This window comes from Boleophthalmus pectinirostris, unplaced genomic scaffold, assembly GCF_026225935.1.
Source record: "Boleophthalmus pectinirostris isolate CB_2022bp ecotype Guang Dong unplaced genomic scaffold, ASM2622593v1 HiC_scaffold_22, whole genome shotgun sequence".
Taxonomy (NCBI): Eukaryota; Metazoa; Chordata; class Actinopteri; order Gobiiformes; family Gobiidae; genus Boleophthalmus; species Boleophthalmus pectinirostris.
The window spans coordinates 20770140-20787851 of NW_026571190.1; the positions used below are offsets into that span (position 1 = coordinate 20770140).

General features: G+C 37.9%; 1 protein-coding gene across 1 annotated transcript in view; it reads left to right on the top strand.

The window, feature by feature from the left end:
- Positions 1-17649, top strand: part of jupa (junction plakoglobin a) — a 21197-nt gene extending 3548 nt beyond the window's left edge. Inside the window, exons 2-16 of the mRNA XM_020941872.2 lie at positions 6795-6840; positions 7796-7966; positions 8835-9088; positions 9711-9949; positions 10295-10496; positions 11275-11419; positions 11553-11656; positions 12316-12654; positions 13135-13287; positions 13402-13521; positions 14062-14212; positions 14740-14861; positions 15302-15341; positions 16436-16574; positions 16934-17649. Of these exons, the coding sequence (XP_020797531.1) occupies positions 6834-6840; positions 7796-7966; positions 8835-9088; positions 9711-9949; positions 10295-10496; positions 11275-11419; positions 11553-11656; positions 12316-12654; positions 13135-13287; positions 13402-13521; positions 14062-14212; positions 14740-14861; positions 15302-15341; positions 16436-16572 (2184 nt within the window). The 5' untranslated portion in view covers positions 6795-6833 and the 3' untranslated portion in view covers positions 16573-16574; positions 16934-17649. The remainder of the gene's footprint in view (positions 1-6794; positions 6841-7795; positions 7967-8834; positions 9089-9710; positions 9950-10294; positions 10497-11274; positions 11420-11552; positions 11657-12315; positions 12655-13134; positions 13288-13401; positions 13522-14061; positions 14213-14739; positions 14862-15301; positions 15342-16435; positions 16575-16933) is intronic.
- Positions 17650-17712: the final 63 nt, after the last annotated feature.

Below are 17712 nucleotides of genomic sequence, written 5' to 3' on the forward strand. Positions count from 1 at the left end.
GACACACGTTGGACCGCAGTGGCGCAGTCTCATCCTTAAATAGGGCTTTGGATGCTCTTGGTCTTGGCATTCACATTGGGTCCACAGATGCACTGCCTGAGCCTTCTTGATTTGCTCCAGCTCTTTCGCTCAGGTCCAGCGGGACACTCCACAAACGGCTTCCTATTCACACAGATAGCTGTCAGTGGGACAATGCCGCTACTCTTTTCCTTTTCGGACACTGCAAAGTCACACACTGGTTCTCTGTCCAGACTTACTTCATCTTCTTCCTTCCTTCCTTTGTCCATCTGTCTTACTAGGGGTGTGCAAAAATTAAATTTACCAGTGATAAGCTTGGGGCTTTTTCACTGACAGGCCATCTTATTTATGTGATAGTAAAATTGTGTTTTGGGGGTGGAGTTTAGACTTTGCAGGAACATGAGATGAGAGATGAAGAAAACAGTCATTTGTTGTTCAAGTAGAAAGACATTAGACAACCACATATTGGTGTCTGTCTACAAACAATTTCATTGCTGTAATATTATACAGTAATAAAATGTTTTTGTTTTGTTTTTTTCAGATACCCTTCCCATTGCAATCCTCTTTATTAATTTAGCATTTGGGCCATCAACACATGACAAAAACATTTCTTTACCACAAATATTGTAGCCTACTAAAACTAGGATTCTTTATGCTTTTTTCATTCCACCAATTGAATGCGACTTACACAGTCATTCTCGAGTTATGTTTTTTAGTCTTATGGTTATGGTGCATTGTTTTACTCTCAATGCTAACCCTGTTCCTCCACATGTACATGCTTCCCTCATAAGGCCAAAACAACTTTGTGAGCTTTGTTGCCTGGAGATTTATGGCTTTGGTTTGGATAAGTTTCTGCCTCACTCATTCACTCTGTCTTTATCAGCCATGGTGTAACGTGATACCGCTGCTTTAAGCTCCTCCCCCTCCTCCAGATCACATTTCCTCTGATTCACAGAAGTCCCACTTGGAGTAAACAAAAACGGTATCAGAGTGCATCTACTGCACCTACTGTTAAACCCACTGCAATCACCTTATTCCAGTTATTCAGTTATTATTCCAGTTGCCATGTTTGATTGGCTTTCTGTGTTGCACAAGTTTACAGCTGCTGTGCTGGAGAGCCTGCTGGTATGTCCTCACTCACTGCTCTGCTCTGGCATTTATTATCTGCTTGTCACACTATTGCAAAAGGCACCCTCTTTGTATAAGTTAGTTACATGAGTGACAACTAGGGAGTACACTGTGTCAGGTTTTCATGTTACGATTATTGTCACAATTCTGCAAATATTCCTGAACATTGATTTAATAACCAAAAAAATGAAGAATCCATAACTAAGTAGGCATTCCCACTCTTTTATTGTGTGAACTGCAAATTATCTTTTGAAAGACCTCTTACGATGACTGTGAAATACATTACAATTGCCAATTATGCATACCACCAGTTGTTATAATTGTCCCCAGTGTACATGTCTAAATGGATGCTTGACCATTGTGATTGCATATATGGATATTTTGGTTTGGTTTCTTCTGAGATTAAATACCTACTCCAGTTTCCAGTGTATTTGTCCTGTCATGCAGCTGTTTAAATTATAGGCATTTTTGATATCTCTTTAATTTAGTTTACATTCCTAAGTTAAAACTGTTCTTGACACAGTTTTGTATTTTTGTATTTTACCTATTTTACCTATACTGAGGCTAATGTTTTCTATGTGTCATCTGACCTCAACTGGACAGTCCTAACCAGTCCAGTAATGTTGACCACCACTTCCTGTCCCCAACCACAGTGAATCACTGAACCATTAGCTGTGCGTCACTTCTCATCCCCTGTATTGATCCATAAGTCAGAACTCTTTCCACTAAGCCCTCAAAACAGCCACAGACCTGGGGCAGAGTGGCCTTGTGTGCTGGGGTAAGAGGGGGCTCCTTCTCTGATACACAGATAACTCTGTGGAGAATGAGATTCTATTCCAGGCATACATTATTACTACAATACTGTAAAAAGTGTAGTGAATTGAATAATTTTATTGTAATCAAGAGAAGATGAACTGACCTTTTTGTGTTGGTCATGCTAATTCATTATGTTGTGAATCTGAAAAGTTCTCTGATCTCTCTGCCCCAAATATAATATTTAAAGACTGTGTTTCACAATAAAGATATTGTCATCAGTTTCATGTTAATGGTCTAATGATTTCCCCCAACTTTTCAGTCTAATCTTTCCACAACATATAACCCACCCTGCATCAGAGCCAGTGCATATCTGCACTGTCCTTTGAATGCAGCATGCTGTGTTTAAGTGATCTGGGAAAACCTGCGTGTCAGGGGACATACATGTGACCTGCCCAGAGCATGTGTGTGGCGCCAGCAGAAATGACCCATACTGCAGCTCCTGTGGGCAACATAATCCACTTTATCTGTGTGTCAGACTAAACATGACATTATGCAGATCAGAGTGAAAACATGGCTCTGGATTATTGTAACAGTGAGTAAAATGGTGAGAATCATATGACCAAAGAGCTTTTTAAAACTTCACAGATGGGACAGTGGAGGGCTACTGACATGTTACACCATGCAGGGCTTGTCAGAGGGAGAAATGGCTAACCTTGTGCAAGTTTCAAATCAACCTGAAGCAACTGCTCTATTTACAGAACCTAACAGAATGAAGAGGATGTTAAATTAGTACAACACGTACTAACATACAGGGCGTTTCATTTTACTATCAGTTAATATTAATGACTGATAATTTTTTACAAATAATTATATTTTCAAGGAAACATATGCTCAACACATAGTATTTTAGATATTATGTTCCTTCACCTCTCATTTAACTGAACTGAAGAAAAGTCAAATTAAGGGACATTTCCAGCGAATTTCTGTAGTGTAACCTGTGCAGTCATTAGTTGTTTTTTGAAGCTGTAAGTCGCCCACACAATCCGTCACCACACCCTCACAGAGCCTCTGTCAGAGCTGCAGACACTCCCTTATGACATGCCTATGGGGGCAGACTGAGATTTGTCTAACAGTGTTACTCACTGGGACCCATCCTTCTCACTCCTCATGGTATCAGCGGGTCACACATGAGTCAATGAGAGATACAAATACAGTAATATGCCATTTTTACTCATAGCCACAAGATGAACTTACTACAGGAGTGTGAAATGTCACACTAGAGTTCCAGTGCTTTTCATAGGCCCTCTCCACTGATGCACATTCTTGGTTTACTGCTGCTGTTTGGGGTTCAGTTAGAAGAAGACTTTAACGTAGAGACAATTTAAGTAGAAGTGGTGTGCGGTAGAAGCAGATGTGTGGTTTCTATGTAATTGCATGTTCAGAAGGGGATTTTGGAGCTAATGTGATGATAATATAGAGTGCTGTGAGAGTAAAGGATGTGTCAGTCATTAACTGGAGAAGAGCAAAGTGCAGCTTTAGTATATGTGGGATCACTGTTGTTACAGGCATTATTGACACCAAATAACAAGTATAATATTAATACTCAGTGTTATCTTAGATTACTATCAATGTGTACTCTTTTCTCAAGTCATTCATCATTTTTTGTTCATTATACTTAAAAAGAATCAAAGGCACCATTCTTTTATAGTGCATTTTATTTTAAATTTTTCTTATTTTTTTTATTTTTTGAATATCAGATGTATTATAAATTGTAGTAACAGTGGTAAAGGTAGTGGTAGTAGTAGTAATAATAAATGTGTTAAACTAGGAGCTTAGTCATAGTATGGTAAAATTCGTGCTCGCCACAGTGACATGAGATTGAGTCCCGTTTTTGACGATTTGCTGAATGTCTCATTCTTCACCCCATTTTACAAGAGCTGGTTTACGGTTTGCCAAAAAAAAAAAAACTGTCCAAAAAAGAAATAAAAAAAACATAAAAGTAAAGAATAAAAGTAAAGAATATTAAACATATAGCAGCACATTTCAAACTTGCATTCAATGGCAGCTCTCTGGACTACTTTGGACCTTGGACTACTAAAGTACGAAATTAATACTTTTCCTCTTCTAATTTTAACCTTTTTGAACGTAGTTGTTGAGAAGGTACAACACTATGTTTTGGCTGCTCATTCATGGTTGGAACCAAACCTCAGCTGGGTCACCAGCCCCCCCCCCCCCCCCCCCCACACACACACACACACACACACACACACACTGTACACAGTTACCACGGTGATGAGTGGGGCGTGCCGTGGCATTGCAACAGTTCACTGCTTTCCCCGTTTCGCCCCAACAACGAAACCTGCAAAACGCTTCCTGAATTTTCCCCGTTTGCTTTTACGCACAAGCCTCTCTGTCATTACGCCTTTTACTTTCTCTGTTTTAAGCAACAATATCAAAGTTTCGCTGGCTTTTTATCAGTTTAAATACAAAATGTTAAAAGTTTATTTTCACCACAACACAAAAGATGCCACGCCCTGACATGTACGAAAGGTAGGAATGTGTTTTCAGTGAGAGCATAGTTTCTATCAGGCTGATGAGCTAGTGCCTTATCTGAATGTAGCATGTAGCTGCAAGCTCAGACAGCCCAGTGGGAGCGGGTCCTACAGGCAGGTAAACACTGCCAGACCCAGTCACAACTGAACTCATCTGCTCTCTCATACTACTGTGCAATGAGACACTAAGACACAGTGGTTGTATTAGTAGAGGTAGATCAAATTTACTTTCTATTTCCTTAGATTGGTATAAATTGAAGGAAATGTTCTGTTTAGTGGATAAATATGATACAATAAGCAATGAGAATAAGTGAGGCAGTCTGATGTAGGGTTGTCAAAAATCGATACCCAGATTTTAATCAAATCTAAAACTAAATTAGATACTCAGTTGAACAAGTATAATAGTGAAAATATTCATAGTAAATAGGACAAAATGGCACTTAACCTTTTCTAGTACTCACATTTTGATATTAAAGACACCATAAAAACATTATTTGGAATATTTTGAGTCTGTATCACATATTCGGAATTTATTTGTATTTTGATGTAGATCTTTAGTTTGGGCATTTCATTACTTAAAATAATGTGTATCTTCCATTGTTGGTCACAAAAGCCCAGTCACACACACCTCAGTATCAATTATCATATTAGTGTAGATGATAATGGAAAATGCACAATTAGAAAAATACAATACAATACAAAATCAAGCAGTGGTAAAGAGATTGTGTCTAGAGCTTTCTTCTTATTCAGGCTGGAATCTTCAGTCTCAAAATGGGTAAAGTAAACATGACAAAAAAATCACTCCCAATAAAATATTTGCATAACTGTTGTTCGTGTATTATGTCTTCATTGGCCCATGAACAAGATTATAACAATTATGCAAAACCTCCTCTGAGTGTGTAAAGCCTAGAGGGGGCAATGCTACTGACTGTAATTTAACACAACACAAACCCTTACAGAGCCAGGGGCAAATGTGAAGGGAGTGTCTCTTTTCATGCTCACATTTTGAAACAGCCAGCGGTTGAATGTGAACAGCCACGCAAACTGTATTCCATTGTAAGTTGTGGGTTGGTCCCATAGAGCAGTGGGTGCTCATTAAACCGCTGAGCTACATACCTGATTTATTAAGAGTGGAAAGACAGGTGCTCTGTAAAACCAGGTGTTTATTTGGAAATGTTGTGTTAGAATTGCTAGTCATCAATTAACATGTATTTCTGTGGAATCAGTGAGTACATCTTGCATAATATGATCTGTTTGTGCTGTTGTTTCCGTAGAGCTCAATCACTACAATCTCTAGAACAGAAGTAGGAGTGTTGTCATGTTGTGTGGGGAAGCTATTGTACAGGCAGAAAATGCAGCGTTCAGGCCATAGAAATGTAAAGAGATATCAAGCCTTTACCCCTGATTTTTTTGTTTTTGTTTGTTTGTTTACTTTGTTGTATATTTTTGTTAATCATGCATAAATATGACTGTTGAGACCAAAATACTAAATAAATGAAAGACAATTCATAAGTCTTAATTTAGTCAAGGTTGCTGTAACTAGTTTTAAATTAGGGTTTGAAAAAAACAATATACAGATGCAATTTTGTATCATTAGACAAACTTTCCTGAATAGTTTTAGAAGGAATCTTGAGCTATATCAGAACCTATATAAGTGACAATGTTGTATTAAAAATATAATTTTTAATTGTAGTATCAAAAAGGGTTTTGAGTAACGAGCCTTTTTTGGCAAAATAGAATATATATTATAGAAGTATATTGATAACAAATGTTTCTGAGATCATTTTGTTATATGTTGAATGGAATCATATTGTTCACTAGAAATATCTGCCACAACAAATAAGCCAGTTTCAGTTTAAATAGTGCTAAAATTCAAAGCTCCATTCCTGTTTAGACTACAGATAAGATAAAGAGCATTTGGCTAATTAGCACAGTTGTATTATGACGTTTTGTGTCATTTCGCTTGTACCCTCTGGAGGTTAAACCCGACGGACTGGTTACATATTGCTGTGTGTCAGCAGTAGTGGCTACTCCCTCCCACGGCTGCATGGGTGTAGGCCTGGGTTCAAAGGTCACATTGGCCATACAGCATTCCACGTTTACAGCTGACTCTCGCCCCCCTTTACGTCCCATACCCCCTGCCTCCCACCCTCTTCCAATCTCCTGTATGGACCTGTCTTGTTAGCTGTCATTCACTAGTTAAGTCACTAGTTTAGTCTTCATAAGGCTCCCATGAAGAATGTTTAAGCATGAAAACTGTGGCAATGTTTTGTAATTAACATAATGTAATCTGCATCTGAATATCCTGACTAAAACCAATTTTGTGTGTGTGTCATTCAGGTTTGCTCCATTGTTTAACAACAGGAGGCAAAGACGACGATGCAAAGTAAGATTTCAGCTTTTCTTATCAATTAATTTTGTCTGTCCAATCTGAAATGTGCATAGTTGTATAATGTGCGTAGTTTCATATTAGTTATATAAATTTATTAGGTCTGTTTACTGTACTGAACTTATGAAACTATAAAGGAACTTGCTTACATTTTCCAACTTCCACCTATTGTGCTTCTGTGTTTTTACACTTCTCTGTAAAAGAAATGCTTTATTTATTTATTCAAGATTTAATACAAAACTTCAATGTAGAGTCCAACGTGATTTTACTATTATATTTTTCTCACACCCTGCAGCCTAGGTGGCCTTCTACTAAAATTTCAAAGGAGTTTTCCCTCAACTGTGCAAAAGGCTAGACAAGAATAGTAAGAAGCAAGCTTGAAATCAGTTTAGTCTCTTCTTGTAGTTGGGAAGAAATTGTAGTCACAGTGTAATTTATGTAATTAATTTGTAATATGTATCATTTATAGTGATGTAACATTATAGCTCTGTGATTGCACGATTATGACAAACTTTGACAAAACTGGCAACCCTTACATATCACTCAGTTAATATAACTTTCACCCAATAAGGCAATATAAACAACACCAGTCTTAATATAACAAAACTACTGCCAACATTCAGTATTTTTTTAGAACATGATTATAAAGTCAAATAAAATAGTAACCCCATGGCACTCTAAATGGCACAGAATTCTCAACATAATTTGTTGTAGTGACCATTTTGTCCTCTTTTAACAATAGCTGTATCACTTTTTTCACACATTATTAAAATCTTTGCCAGTGATATAGATAAACTTAAACTCCTCTGCATAGAGTTGTAATTAATTAGTTAATAAATTTCTGTGTATGACCCTTTCTGGGAAGTGGGGTCTTTTGCCAGTGACATACATAAGCATAAACTCCTAAACTACCTAGAGCTGTATTAACGTGTATTTGCCCCTGTCTGTGCAGTGGGGGAGCGCGACGGCATGGTGAAGGTGTCAGAGTGGCAGCAGACCATGTACAGCTCAGACTCTGGGATCCAGTCCGGAGCCACCACTGTGAGGGACGATGACACCTCTGACTACACCACCAGCAAGCACTACACCGTCACCACAACCATGACCACCCAGGACCCAGCCGGTGAGACATGTAAAGAGTCAGGCAGAGCTACTACCTTATGCAAAGTGGGCTTTTACTGAGGAAATTTGATTCTTGTAACATTTGGATTGCACTCTCCCTCCTTTGAAGCGTGATATATTGCTAAAGAGATATACTGTGATAAATGATAATAATAATATTTGAAACTACTTTATGCCACTGATACAAAGCAGGATAATCCCTGTTAACCCATTTTAAATAGACTCTAGTTTCATGAAAAAGCCTGAGCTGCAACAAATAAATGACGTAATGAATCCATAATTGGCCATAGCACGTATTTATCCTACCTTCTACAACTCACATCAACTCATAATACATAAAAAAGCCCTAAATATATTGTTCAAGCTTTCATATATGACCGGCCTACTCCTTTTATACAGAAGTTATATGACCAGAAAGGGTCTCAGTACAAAAAATGAGGAAAAACTAGCTGTATTTATGTTAAAGTGGTTCGTATATGCAGCAACTTGAATGAAAACCTTTAAAAGAAGGTGTAAACCCATGATATTTTAAAAATATAGGGCTCTGGAATTAAAGTTTTTAGTGTTAAATTACTAAGAATGCTGGATTAGTTTCAGAAGCTGGACTGGGATGAGTAGCCTAGTAGTAGTTTTTAATAATGTAGTGTTTTTGTAGTAGTAGTTACAGCAGAGGGTGTAGTAGCTGAGGCTTTTGCTGTCCATCTTAAAACTACTATACACATATTTTTGCCACAAAGAACATTTTCAGTGCCTTGTAGCAATAGAAGTAGCAGTTGTGAGAGTAGAAAGATTTTGTCAACTAACTGTTTAAACTTGTGAACCAGTTGTGTTACTGTTTTTTATTTTTTATTTTCTATTTTATTTTCCAGAATTAGATGCTCAGTATGCCCTCACCAGGACCCAGCGTATCCGAGCGGCCATGTTCCCTGAGACCCTTGAGGAGGGCACCAAGATCCTGTCCACTCAGACTGACCCGTCCCAGATGACCAATGTCCAGAGACTCGCAGAGCCCTCCCAGATGTTAAAGACTGCTATCATCCACCTCATCAACTATCAGGACGATGCAGAACTGGCCACACGTGCTGTACCAGAGCTCACAAAACTGCTCAATGATGAAGACCAGGTATGTGTGTTTACTGACCGTTTTTGTTGCAAGTTGTTCAGTTCAAATATTTTAGTTTTGAAAAAGAAAAAATATACTTGTTTAAAAAGTATGTTATTTTACACACGTGTTTATAAACTATTTCAATCAAAGTATTGACACAGAATTGACATAAGCTGACATAAGAATTGACAGCAGCTGTCTATGAGAACAGTGTAGTTCTGTTACTTTCATGGGTGGGGGCGCTACTACCTTGCAGTGTCCATGGAAATGTTATCACTTTGCCTGCACTGTTCCACAGTGCCCTGTTATTGTATATACTGTATCTATCTTGCATTTATTCAATTGCAGCTGTTTTTTATTGCTGAAAAGTACAAAGAACATTGATTCTTTCTCTGAGCTGGGTTACTTATCACTTGTCTCCATGGAGCTAGATACGTTTATTCCAGGCAATGCACCATGGAGACAAGCAGGTGGCAAACCCTATACCAATAAAGTTATGTAGCACACCTTTACTGAGATTATATTATACATGATTTTTTATGTGTAAGTGTGTTTGATTTTTTTCAAATCACATAATCACTATCACAGTTTACATATATATTTTGCCTGTATTCAAATAACATGAATTTTTTGCCATCAGGTTGTGGTCAGTAAGGCAGCCCAGATTGTGAACCAACTGACTCGTAAAGAGGCGTCGCGGCGTGCCTTGATGCAGTCTCCACAGATGGTGGCTGCCGTGGTGAGGGCCATGCAAAACACCAGTGATATGGAGACCGCCCGGGCCACTGCCAGCATCCTGCACAATCTGTCCCACCAAAGAGAGGGCCTGCTGTCCATCTTCAAGTCTGGAGGCATCCCCGCTCTAGTGCGCATGCTCAGGTATTGACAAAGACAAGATGTGCTTTGTTCGTAACTGCATTGTTATTTCCATTACCCATTATTATCACACTTGTTATTATGAATGTAAAAAGTATGTGAGAAAAACCCGAGGAATATACAGAAATTCTTCTCTCATAACAGTTCAGCTGGTGTCAGTTGCATGCATGATTTGTTGTCTAAATCATCACTCAATCGTCTAGGTAGAGTGTATAGTGAAAAAAATACAGTTGACCAAATGTGTGTGGATTATAGTCCACAATAAAAAATAAAAAAAAACTGCTAAAGAGATTAAAAGTTTTCTCACAAGCATCTAAATACTTATTTTAAATCCCCCTCTCTCTCCAGCTCCCCCATGGAGTCTGTGCTCTTCTACGCCATCACCACACTCCACAACCTGTTGCTGCACCAGGAGGGAGCCAAGATGGCCGTGCGTCTAGCGGATGGGCTGCAGAGGATGGTGCCCCTTTTGAAGAAGAGCAACCCCAAGTTCCTGGCCATCACCACAGACTGTCTACAGCTGCTGTCCTACGGCAACCAAGAGAGCAAGGTATACACAGGCTTTGAGCACCTATCCAAGGCTCATATTTGGGAAACAAAGTCAAAATTCAGATCTCTGGTTTGTGTTAAAATGCTTTAGATTTAGTCATTTCAAATAATTTGTGATATGCTTGGGGCTTTTCAGTGTTTTGTTTTTTTTTCACATGAAGTAGCCCTAAATTTGCATAAGGTCTTTGTTGAATGAAATATGATGGGGCATATTACACAGTGGATCAGTTTGTTGTATGAGGGGAAATAATTGGCAGGTGGCAAAACACTGAGCCTTATGACTGGATTAACAGTCAGACTGGTGAATCTTGGGCTCACCCAAGCAGGAAATCTGATCAGGTGCTTCTGCTTGTGTGTACATGTGCTGTGTTTTGGGTGTGGCCTGGGAACAGAGCCTTGTCATCTGGCACTATGTGTTTGGGTGTGGGAAGGGCTCCAATGTCAAAATTATGAATATTAATTGCAATTCCACTGAATTTATCACAGGTTCACATCATGTTCAAACAATGTAATGTCTGAAAAGCATAAAAATGATGATGATTCATACTTGTCAAGGTGTGAACCCAGTGTAGCGTTAATATAGACTAGGTTTGATCCTGTTCTAGTCCAGGTTTAGTTCTGACCTTAGTCTCAATTTTTTTTTTAAATGTATAAGGCTATGTGTGTTTTTATGTGTGAATGCACCTTCACATATATTTAGGCCATAGTCAACCAATGAGTTTACTAAATCTTAATATTACAAAGCACAATTCTTTTAATCCTATATTTCACTTTTACAGCTCATCATCTTGGCCAACGGAGGTCCCGAGGGTCTGGTCCACATCATGAGAACCTACAACTATGAGAAACTGCTGTGGACCACGAGCAGAGTACTGAAAGTGCTTTCTGTTTGCCCCAGTAACAAACCCGCCATAGTGGAGGCTGGTAAGAACCCACTCTGTGTTGACCCACCTGTGTGAAATCAGACAGGTGTGGTAGCATGTCTTTCACCTGGACAGCTGTGGCTTACATTAATGGACCACAGAGAACAGCTGATCAGTTGTTCTGTGATTTGCAGGCGGGATGCAAGCTTTGGGGAAACACCTCACAGGGGGCAGTCAACGTTTGATGCAGAACTGCCTGTGGACCCTCAGAAACTTGTCAGATGCTGCTACCAGACAGGTACATTAAACTACAGTGATCACCTTTTCATTTATTGAGTACTACACTGTTTATAATAGTGTCCCTATAGTTTTTAATATTAAGTAATAATAAGCGTTAAGTCTGACTATGTTTAAATTATTTCTGTCTTAAACAAGAAACAATTTTCAGTAATGAATTGCAACATGTTGCTTTGTCTAAATTGCTTCACAGTATGGTATTAAACCTTTCTCTCTTCATGGAGACCAAACCAGACCAAGTTACAGGTCAGATTTGTGGAGCGGCAACCCCACTCTCAGTCAGAATTCCTATTTTTCTAGGTATTTTTGAGCTGTAAAACCATCTTCAATTAATTAATTAATTAAAGGTAAAGTTGTTTAATGTCATACTGTGGAACATTTCAAGCTGAGCAGTGACATATTCATAGAAACAAGCAGGTGACTCCCAACCAAAAAGTTACATAGTGTATCTTTTAAAGTAACCTGAATTTGTTTACCTTTTTTCTCTTAGTTTGACTTCATATCAAAGGGGCAAAATCTGTTGCTGTGAGATTGGCTGTATAGATAATTTATTAATAAGTCAGAATTGTTGTACCTTATTAATTGACTTGTATATAAATGTTTAGTGTACACATTTGGAATGTGAGTTATCCTAATGGTAAGTCTTTGGTTGCATATCAGGAGGGCATGGACAGCCTCCTTCAGACATTGGTTGGTCTTCTCAGCTCAGATGACATCAACATGCTCACCTGCGCTACCGGCATCCTCTCCAACCTCACCTGCAACAATGCCCACAACAAGAGCCTGGTCACTCAAAGCAATGGCGTCGAAGCTCTGATCCATGCCATCCTGAGAGCCGGAGAGAAGGAGGACGTGACTGAGCCTGCCGTGTGCGCCCTCCGCCACCTCACGTCCAGACACCAGCACGCAGAGCTCGCCCAAAACGCAGTCCGGAGACATTACGGCATCCCCGCCATCGTCAAACTGCTCAACCAGCCCTACTACTGGCCTGTCATTAAGGTATAGTATGAAAATGGCAATCGATTAAATAATAGATTATTATACAGAATAAAATACAGTTATTAGGCACTTTGTTCACATATTTAATACAGTTTGTCTTTAGTATGTGTTAGTAAAAACAACACAACTATGTCATAGTAGAATAATATTAAGATATGTATGATTAAGTAATCATATTTTCCTTTTCCTCCTCTAATTAACTGGAATTAGGATTATAATTTGGTTTTGGTTTGATGCCTTTCCTTATTAAAATACTAGTTTCCGTGGTATATTTTGTGGTTGGGGTTCTGAAATTGTATACTTTTTTTTTTTATTAAAAGTGCTTTTTCATTATTCATTTTATTTAACTAGGTATGAAAGAATACCATTTTACCATTTAAAAAAATCTAAACTAAATGAATTGGAAAATATTGGACAGATGGTTAACATATGAAGATGCTTTGATGTGTGTATATGTAAATCTGTGTGTTTTTTCTGTAGGCAGCAGTTGGCCTGATCCGTAACCTGGCCTTGTGCCCGGAGAACCAGGCCCCTCTGAGAGACGCAGGTGCTGTCCCACGTCTGGTCAACCTCCTGCTCAAAGCCCACCAGGATGCCCAGAAACACGACTCCTCCAGCGCACAAACATACCAGGTACAAGGACACAAACACAGGACCCCAAAGGCCGTAGACAGGCTGGTGTTCAGGGACTTGTTAAGATAATTGATTTTGCTGAATAATGAATTAGATTTGCCCTGTTTGTTGCAGGATGGAGTGAGAATGGAGGAGATTGTTGAGGGCTGCACTGGAGCTCTGCACATACTCGCCAGAGACCCAGTGAACAGAGCAGAGATCGCTAACCTCCAGGCCATTCCCCTGTTTGTCCAGGTAAATATAAACTAGAAAAATGAGTGGAGGTAATTCATAATGTACTCCAGGAAATGTGTTTTAGCAGACTTCTAAGTCAGTTTTCTAACTGTGAGAAAATAAGATTTGTTGTCCTCACTAACAACTGGAGACATGGCTTCATTTGGTGTAGAAAATTTCATTCAAATGCTAATAATTTTTTTGAACTAACTAAATAGTCCAGTGAGTATTCTACAGACATGCATGAAATTGTGTTATTTTAGCAATTTAAGTTAGAAAATGTATTTTATCTTTTTTATAACTGAACTTTGTGTTTTCTTCTAACAAAACAAACATTGTAATTAGATAAACAGCTTATTTACCTGATATATTATTTACAATGTTTTTCTTATCAGAAGAAAATTTTAAGTTTAGCAATTTATGTTTTATGTTTATATTTATTTTCTGTCAATGGCAATGCTCTTGGACACAACTACTGATGTAGACAAAATATCTAATCATGATCACAACAGTTTTTATTTCTTCAAACCTTGTGTTAACTACTTAACCACCTCTCTGCAGCTGCTGTACTCTCCAGTGGATAATGTGAAGAGGGTGGCGGCTGGTGTTTTGTGTGAACTGGCTCTGGACAAAACGTCTGCAGAGATCATCGACAGTGAGGGAGCCTCTGCTCCTCTCATGGAGCTGCTGCACTCCAACAACGAGGGCATTGGTACGACCTTACACAACTTATACAGCTAATACAGCTAATATGACTAATACAGCTGTGACTCATGTTGTACTAAGTCATATTTCAAACGAAATTGGCAAAGTCCACCATCTTTGTCACAAACTGGCAAAACATAGAGATATATATGCCAAATCTATTTCAAAATAATATAAAATGCAGTGAAACGAACCCCTTTAGCTGCTAAGTCATTACTGGTAAATACCTTTATCACACTGTTACGTCAAAATACTGCGCATACACGCCAACTACAGTAGTATGACATTTTAACATTGCTTTTTGTTCACAACTTATTACACTCATATCCTGTATTTCTTGACATCTTGACCTCCAAAAGTTTGAGCAAAAGCACATAACAGAGACTACAATTCATTATGATAATTATGCTTATAAACTCACTATTCTCCAGACTGCAGTGTCACTGTTCCATTTATCATCCATGTTTAATCCAACATTATTTTTTTTGTACATTTATATTATTTATATTTTTGTATATCTGTTTCTCCTTTCAGCTACTTACGCTGCAGCCGTGCTTTTCCGCATCTCTGAAGACAAAAACTCCGACTACAAGAAGCGCGTGTCTGTGGAGCTCACACACTCACTGTTCAAACACGACCCTGCTGCCTGGGAAATGGTGAGTGTTGACTATTAATGGCAAAAATAAAGACTTTTAAACTAAATGCATATGAAACCATACATTATATGGGAATTAATGTGTTATAGTGTGTCAACCTCGCAATTTCTTGTAATAATGTAAAAAATTAGATGAATGAAGATGAATTTCACGATAGAGAAATTCACTCAATACTCAAAGCATCTTTATCTGTCCAGTAGTTCACCATTCAATTAGCACTGATTTAAAAATTTTAAAATTGCATCTTTAAAAAGTATTGGTTGTAAATGTTGACATGCAATCAAAAACAAGTCATTTTAATAAAAATTTTAAGTTAAAATGTATAAAATTGTCCATTCTAAAAATGAACTATACCAGAACACTAAAGTTGGCCAGTACTGTTACATCCTTCTAATTACTATGTGTTGACTTGGCCTGACTGTCCCCTCTGACTTCCGCAGGCTCATAATTCTGTTCCCATGGATGGCCCGTATCCAGACGGTGAGTAGCTCCTGATAAAATGTGCACCTCAGCGAATTCCTCCCCTCTCAGTCACTCTCCTCCAACACAGAGGGATGGAGAGAGGGAGGGAGGGAGGGAGGGAAGTGAGGGAGTGATTGAGGGAAGGATTAAGGGAGGGAGGGATGGATGGTAACATACTGTCGTCTGCGCCAGTCATCTTGACATCTCCAGTACAGGTGTTAAAGTGCATGATGACAGGTTTTCATGATTTTCTAATTACTTGGTTTGGTGGGATAATACCTGGTGGTAAATATCTATCATAGATTTACTTTAGTTAAGTGACAATGTGTGATAGAAAAAATGAGAAGAAAAGTACAGTAATCTAGTAGCCTAACTGCCAGGTTTTCATTTAAGATATTTTTCACTTGATATTGATAATTAGCTCATAATTAAGCTTTCCAACAGAAATGTTCTAAAGTATAAATAGCTTGGTTGCGGCTGCACAATATAATCAATACTAGAGCATAATGAACCCTGCCAAGGCATTAGTCATATCCAGTTAAGTTCAAATACTTTAACTCAAAAATCTCTTAATTCACATTCAACTGTGTTAAGTTTTACAATGGTAAATAGCATTATAGTTTAGTAATAATTTAATGTCATTTTTCTTTTACTCAGTTGAAATAAGTTAAGGTGTTCAAGATGAGATTACGTCCAAACTCTGCTCCCTTTTGGGTTTTCCTTATCTGTGGATCATCTCTCTTAATACCCCTCTTTTCCACCACTTGACTTTTCTCCTTTTATGGCTTTGGTATTTTGTCTTTACTTTTGAGTAAAGACCCCCTTAGGCCACAGGAATCCACAGCTTACTTCATCAAGATATTTGATAGCCTCTGTGTAATTTTTAAATCCTGTATGCAGAGTGTGTAATTACATTTTATAATTAAGTATATCTTCAGGCTGTTTTACTGATTTATTTCTGATGACTCTGGTCTTGATTTGGCCCATTACTTCATAACTTCTCTGATTTTTGAGGCCCTATTCCAGTGTTGTTTTATGATGTTGTACAGCACAAATGCATCCCAAAAAATAATGATTTGGCTAATTAAGAAATGTGTGTTTTTGCATTACAGAGCTGGATGTAGGTGGTTTCCAAGGATACGGAGGTTACCCAGGTGACATTCCCATGGACAGTATGGAGGGCAACATGATGCATGAGGAATATGTCGGCAATATGCAATACGACAGACAAGGGTTCCATGATTTTTAAAGGTATAATATGATTGAAGGCTGTTAATCAGTGGATATCAAAACTCATTTAAAGTATTGATACTCAATTTAGAAAAATCACATAATGGACCTTTTCTAAAAAGTTTATGGTCTGGAATTACTATCCACATGATACTAATATTAAAACTTATATTTTGTGCTGAACATGTGTCTTAAAAATTGTTTTTATTGTCATTGTGGCAGAGACAGTCTTTTCCTTGGTATCAAGATGGACATTAATATTTTATTATCGTGACTACACTAATGGTTTACAATCAGCTTTCTGTATTGATAAAAGATAAAATTCTATTGCATTTTTTTATTTTACAGTTAGCAAATTTATTTTTGTGTTATGTTTACAGATCTGGAAGAGTGGACGTCCAACAAGTTGACGAACTGGGACAAAAAAAGAGGATTTATCCATCTGTAGAGCTGTCCTCTGCGCTCTGCTTAGTGTAATATATGCAATTCTCTCCGAGTATGGGAATCTTACAGGGCTAATCTGTGTTTTATAGCCGCACTTTGCTGATTTTAATGACAGTAATGCTTGTAGGTTGAGAGCCTTTTAAGAGTGCATGTGTATGTATGTGTGACAAAGCTTTTGGGTGGGTATTCTATGCCAAAGAAATTTTATTTTGTGACTATAATAATCCTATAGCTTCCTTCTTTTTTATATGAAACGAGAGTTAGTGAACAAGACACTGCCGGAGGGGGCTCATAATTGTACACAGTTTGTTTTTCTTCCCAATGCTTTTGTAACACACTGTTGTCTATCATGTAGTTTTGACACTAGTTTGGTACAGATCAGTAGAAATACTCATACAAAAATATATATTAAAAAGGGCCAAACCAGTCTCTACTGTGATCACTTTTCAAAGATTTATGGCATTTTTAAGCTGTTATACATCAAATTTAATTGAAATCATGTATACATTGTGGCAATGACCACTTTTGTAAAAGGTGATTATGTGGGAAAGCCTGGGTTGGCCCTACAAGCACTACTGACTGGGAAAATTGTCTTTCTACCTAATAAGAGTTTTTACTGAAATTTGGTTAATAAAATAAAGGTTATACTAAACATGTGGTCTTTGTGCAATGATTTTGATTTTGGCTCTTTCTTGCATTTTAATTACATATTTTA